A 5717-nucleotide genomic window follows, 5' to 3' on the forward strand; every position below is an offset into this window, starting at 1 on the left:
GGGGGAGGGGCGCGGAGCCGCTGCCTTCCCGACGCCGGGCTGCTCCCGGGGTTCCGTCCCTCGGGCTGCTGCTTTCGGGGACTCGTTTCCCGGAGGCTCCGTTCTAGGGGCCCCCGGCTCTCGGCCGCCCTTTGCCGGGGCTCCCTTCCTAGAAGGGCCGCTTCCTGGGAGCTCCCTCCCCCGGCGGGCTCCCTTTTCACGGGGCTGCGTCCTGCCCTGCGTGGCGCGTTCGGGCTTCCCTTCCCGGGGGCGCCTCCTTCTAGCGGCGCCCTTTTCCAGGCTGCTCTTTTCCGGGCTCCCTTTCTAGGGGCTGGTCCTGGGGGTTCCATTCCCCGCTCCCTTCTCCGAGCCCAGGCCGTCCTCCCCAAACCGCGGCCGCCTGGAGTTCCTCAGGGAGTGTCGCTCCCAGGCCCCGCCCGAGGGCCGCGGCCCCCCACTCCAGCACCCCTGTTGTGGCTGCCCTCACCCTGCGCCCTCTGCAGCCTGGCCGTGGGCGCCCTGGAGGCGGCCAGGAGCTACCGTCCCGGACGTGCTGTCGGAAGGCGGGGCACTCAGATCCCCAGATCCGGGCCAGGTCGGTTTGCAGAGCCCCAGCAGGCTTACTTAGCTTGGGTGTGTCCGGATCCGGGAAAAGTAACTGCGAGCAACGAGGAAGATTCTCACTGGGAGCCATCGATCTGGGGTTTGGCTCACCTTCCTGCAGGTGAGCTGGGCCCAGGTGGGGACTTCTGCCCCCCCCCCCCCCACGTAGGCGGCTGCTGGGCAGAGAAGGTGACTGCTGGGTGCTGCTGAAGGTTCTTTGCGCTTGTCTGGTTGGCCCCAGGCCCCAGTGATGGGTGCAGCTTCCTTTCTGCAAGCCCTGCCCCGGGTCTCATCTCACCTTGTCACCGGAACAGGTGCAGTAGCTGCTTACAGCACCTGGGCTGCTGTTGAGACCCCAAGGTTCACATTTTACTAGTTGTACTTACACGTTTTCTGTTTAAAATATTTCTGTATAAAACTTACACGCTTTTCGCATTTATACGTTGCATTCTTTTGGTCGATACATCTTGCTGGCTTTCCAGATTCTTCTTACATTACTTAATGGGACAGTAAATGCTCTGGGGCCCTTTTTTCAGTTTATGTCTGTTCCATGAGAAGGGGTGTGTCAGATGTACACCTGCCCACCCCAGGTCAGCACAGCGCGCACACACTCAGTGTCTGGGGGTCCAGGCTGCAAACCTGGGTCCTTCCCATGCATGTCCAGTTGTGTTTCTGCGGGGCCATTGCCTGGCCCCTGGATCTTTTTAATGTCCATAAAAACCCTCTTCTCTTCTCTTTTTGTGAACTTATTCTGCAGTTCTTTTACTGACTAGGAATGGATAGGGCAACATCTGTGACTCCTAGGCTGTATTGGTGACCCTAAATGGTGCTCACAGGACCCTAAGTGCTCTGTCTTTAAGTAGGACATGGCAGGGGCCTGCCGGTGCAGTAGCACCCACAGGGCCTACATGGGAGAGGCCCTGGCTCGCATCTGGAGCCCTCCCTGGGCGAGCTCACGTGGGTCTGCGGCTGGAATGGGGCGTGACATTGAGGTGCCTCCCTGGGTGAGCACACGTGCCGGTGGCTGGAATGGGGCGTGACAATGCCGTTGAGGTGCCTCTCTGTCTTAGGCCATGGAAAAAATAAATGCCCTTTTTGGAAAGGAAAGGAAGTATACTTGAGAGTTTAAAATAGGGTTTTCAGGGAAGTCCTTTACAAGCCACGCTGAGGTCAGGTCCTCCCGCAGGCGGTGCGACCGTCCTGTGAGCCGACATGTGGCTGACCTTAAGCTCCCCACTAGGTGGCCTCGTGACATCCATTCTTCAAGGGGCACAGATGACGTGTCTCTGAGGGCTCTCTCTTGAAATGGCACACCCTACTCTTGCTGGCGCTAATCAGCCTGGCCTGGCAACCAGGTTTCACCGGTCAGCGTGAGTGTGCGTCCACACAGAGCAGGCAGATTCTGGGACTGGGGGCCAGGGCCGGGCAGTGCGGGCTGGGCCAGTGTGGCGAGCAGGAGTTCTCGGCACAGCACCCGGTGCTGCTGGGCGGGCTGTCCCGGGTGGATGCCCGCCCGCGTGCTGCTGAGCCTTACACTGAGCACTGTGGGCATAGGTGTCAGCTCTGCCTCGCTGCCTGGCCGGCTGCAGCGGGCGCCTCTCATTCTGCCCCACCCCTTTACGTGTCTCCTTCTTCAGTCTAGGTTCTAGCCTCGAGAGCTGCCTTGTCTCTGCCTACTAGTGTGTCCGTGTGCGTCCTAGGTAACGCCTTGCTGGGGGTTCAGCCTCTGCCCGTGCAGACGCCTGCCTTGTTCATCCAGGGCACTGGGTCGTCGGGAAAGTCGTGACGCATTTTTGAGTAGGGAACAGAAAAACCTATCACGACTTTCCTGGTGGCCTGACTTCCAGACAGTGGGTCCTGTGCGCTCTCGTGAGCGTGCATGCCTCTTTCTTGTCTCAGGTCTGCCCAGAGCAAGGAAGAGGAGCCGCTCGAGTCTGGATGGCAGGGCACGGGCAGATGCTTACAGCACCCTAGATGTCCGGGTACGTCACCGTTTTGTGATTTCCCATCCTGATGTTTATCAGCATTCAGCTGCAGACTGGCATCAGAAAGCTGGCGTCCAGAGGGTTCTGGGGAGCAAGCAGACTGGCAGGCCCTGACGCCGCCGCAGACCGCGTTTCTGGACTGCCGGGGCGTGGGCCGGGCGGCCCCATGCTCTGCAGTCGGGAGTCCATGGTGCTTTCTGGCCGCCTGAAGGTGGCCCCTCAGATGGAATTGGTTCTCGTCTTTGGCACACGGTAAATCTGGTGGATGATGTGAGGCTAAGTTTTCTTTTTTTAAAAAATTGCCTTTAAATTCAGGTATAATCCTAATCACAAGTCTTTTTTTTTTTTCCCAAGAGTAAGTAGAATTTTCATTATCATTGACTGTAAAAACACACGTTTCCTTCGCTGTCTAGTCTCTGGGTGGTTTTCGGCCTCCTTTGAAATTCTCCTGCATGCTGACCGGACATTCGTACTCCACCATGTGGCCAGAGCCACTCTCCAGACCCCCTTAGAGCCCTACGAGCCCCGTGTGCCTGCTAGCCATGCTCCCGAACCTGCGCCCACTCCTCGGGTGGGGGCCGGCGTCTCCGGCAGTCCGGGTCACGGAGCCTCCCTTCCTCTGTTCCTCCATCCCTGAGACGACGTGGCAGTCTTGTTGCTACCAGGTGCCGTGAGCGGCACGGACACTGCGTGTGATGGTGATCTTGGTGCAGGGAGCGCTCCGGAGGTTGGCTGGTCCAGGAAGGACAGAATTTTCTTCAGACCCGTGGCAGTTTTCCAGCGTGGCTCTGTCGCCCTCCGCTCTGCCCTCAGTACGGTGCACCGAGGTTGGCTGCGTGTAACGGTCGGTCTCTTTTCCAGCTGGACGTGCATCTGTGCTGAGCGGGTGCCCCGTAGCAGGGCCTCAAGGGCCGCGCCGTCCTCGCAGGGATCATGACGGCGCTGGGACGGAGCCGCTGGGTGTTGCTTCCACTGCTGCTCTGGGCCGCAGACGCCGCGGAGCACGAGGCGGTGGCGAAGCAGGTCATCCAGCTGCACCGAGGGCGGGGGGCCACCGCCGCCCAGAGGAGGCAGTGGGTGCTGGACCACTGCAGGAAGCTCTCGGGGCTGCTGCGCCAGAAGAGCGTGGTTCTGAACAAGCTGAAGGGTGCCATCAGAGCGGTGGAGAGAGACGCTAGCCTGTCGGATGAAGAGAAGCTGTTCCAGGTGCACACGTTTGAAATTTTCCAGAAGGAGCTGAATGAGAGTGAGAATTCCGTCTTCCAGGCCATCCACGGCCTGCAGAGGGCCCTGCAGGGGGACTACAGGGACGTGGTGAACATGAAGGAGAGCAGCCGGCAGCGGCTGACAGCCTTGAGAGAGGCCGCCATAAAGGTCAGTCCCCCAGGGCATGTGGGGGCAGGTCTGAGGACAGCCGCAGGAGGGAGCCGCTGTCCTAGGCATGCTGGCCCGGTCATTTCTCCCAGGAGGGGCCCATCCTCAGTGCTTCTCCCGTGGGAACCCACAGGAAACCCTGGCGCTCGCTCACTCTGCTTAGACAGGCCGGGCCCGCCCTGCGTGGGCAGTTAGGGCCGTCCGGTGACGTTTCTAACGGGGACACCCTCAGCGTGAAGCATGGTCTCCGCTAATGTCTATACCAGGGCAGAAGTGTTGAGTCAGCTTTAAACACGCGTGCACGTTCAGATTAGCTGGCTTATGTTTGTGTCTGTTACTGGCCATTTTTTTCAAGTTCCTTTCTTTTCCTTGTGAGAGAGAGACACACACACTCCTGCAGGGTCCCCAGGCTGCAGTCCACACCCAGTCTCCTGCAGGGTCCCCAGGCTGCAGTCCACACCCAGTCCCAGCAGGGTCCCCAGGCTGCAGTCCACACCCCGTCTCCTGCAGGGGGCCCAGGCTGCAGTCCACACCCAGTCTCCTGCAGGGTCCCCAGGCTGCAGTCCACACCCAGTCCCAGCTGGCCTGGCTCGGGAGGTACGTGTGTCCTTAGTGTGCCTGGGGAGGTTCTGTGTCACCAGCCAGAACCTGTCCCATCTGGGTCCAGGTGTGTCCCGTACCCCAGACCCTCAGTGAGGGCTCTGACCAAATGCGCTTGTGGGACGGTGAGAAGAGGCTCCTCTGTGCCCCGGGAGGTCCCGTGCCTTGTGTCTCCAGCGCCCACTTTCCGAGCCCGTCTATGTGCCAGGCACCGTGCCGAGCCATCCAGTTAAGGGGACTGCCTTGTCGTCGTAGAAAGCCTTGGCATGGTCTGCACAGCCCAGCAAGGAGGGTGGCTTAGGCCCGCTAGGGCTTCTGAGCGGCACGGTGCGAGTAGCGTGCGTTGTCACAGTGGAGCGGGGGCTCGCGTGCATTAGCCTTGGCCTCACACTGCCAAGACTCTTCAGGCCGTGTGCCCGCCTGGTCTCAGAGGCCTGGAGGGGTCAGTGCTGGTCCACTCCCGTGGATGTGAATCAGCACTTTTCTCTTTCAGATCTTTGCCATCGAACACGTGCGCTCCCCAGAGAGGAAGAGACAGGCAGTGAGAGATCTCCCCATGGGGTACAGCCATGCCACAGTGCCTTCTCCATCTCCTCCTGGGATTTCAGGGACACATGCACATGCTTGGAATGACTTTTCTAGTCGCCTGGCTTGGGATTTGAACCATGGAGTCCGCTGTGTGGGACCCAGCCACCTTAGCCTCCACAACACCTGCTGGTCCCATGACTGCATATTCTGTAGTAGGGTGTTGATTGGACGTGACGGGCCTAGGACAGCTTGTAGCCCTGTTCCACTGTCACCCGGCACTCTGCTGTCAGTGCTTTCCAGGGGTACACGCCTTCAGAAGCTCCCCATAACTGGGATGTGCGTGTATTTTAGACACGTTGAGAGAGTAGCTCAATGCTTATGTGTCACAGCTGTCTTTAAAGCATGACCAGATGCATGTAGCTCACAGACCCATGCCCTGAACGTGGTCGGCGTTCAGCAAGTGGATTGTGTGTGAACTGTCACGGTCAGAAATGACAGACATGGGACCAGCAGTTGGCGTAATGCCTATGTCGCTGGACTCCCACGTAGTCGACCGCAGTTCGCATCCTGGACCTGGTGGCTTAAATTCACGCTGGGCGCGTGTGCGTGCGTGCCCAAGATCCCGAGAGGAGAATGGAGGAGAAGGGA

The 5717-nt window shown here is 59.6% G+C and overlaps 1 protein-coding gene across 1 annotated transcript in view; it reads left to right on the forward strand.

The window, feature by feature from the left end:
* Positions 1-8: 8 nt before the first annotated feature.
* Positions 9-5717, forward strand: part of SLC9D1 (solute carrier family 9 member D1) — a gene marked incomplete in the record, with an annotated part of 40962 nt that continues 35253 nt past the window's right edge. Inside the window, 3 exon segments of the mRNA XM_027776215.1 lie at positions 9-703; positions 2482-2564; positions 3429-3941. Coding sequence (XP_027632016.1) covers positions 3501-3941 — 441 coding nt within the window.

Source organism: Tupaia chinensis, unplaced genomic scaffold (assembly GCF_000334495.1).
Source record: "Tupaia chinensis unplaced genomic scaffold, TupChi_1.0 Scaffold000644_1, whole genome shotgun sequence".
In the NCBI taxonomy this organism is placed as follows: Eukaryota; Metazoa; Chordata; class Mammalia; order Scandentia; family Tupaiidae; genus Tupaia; species Tupaia belangeri.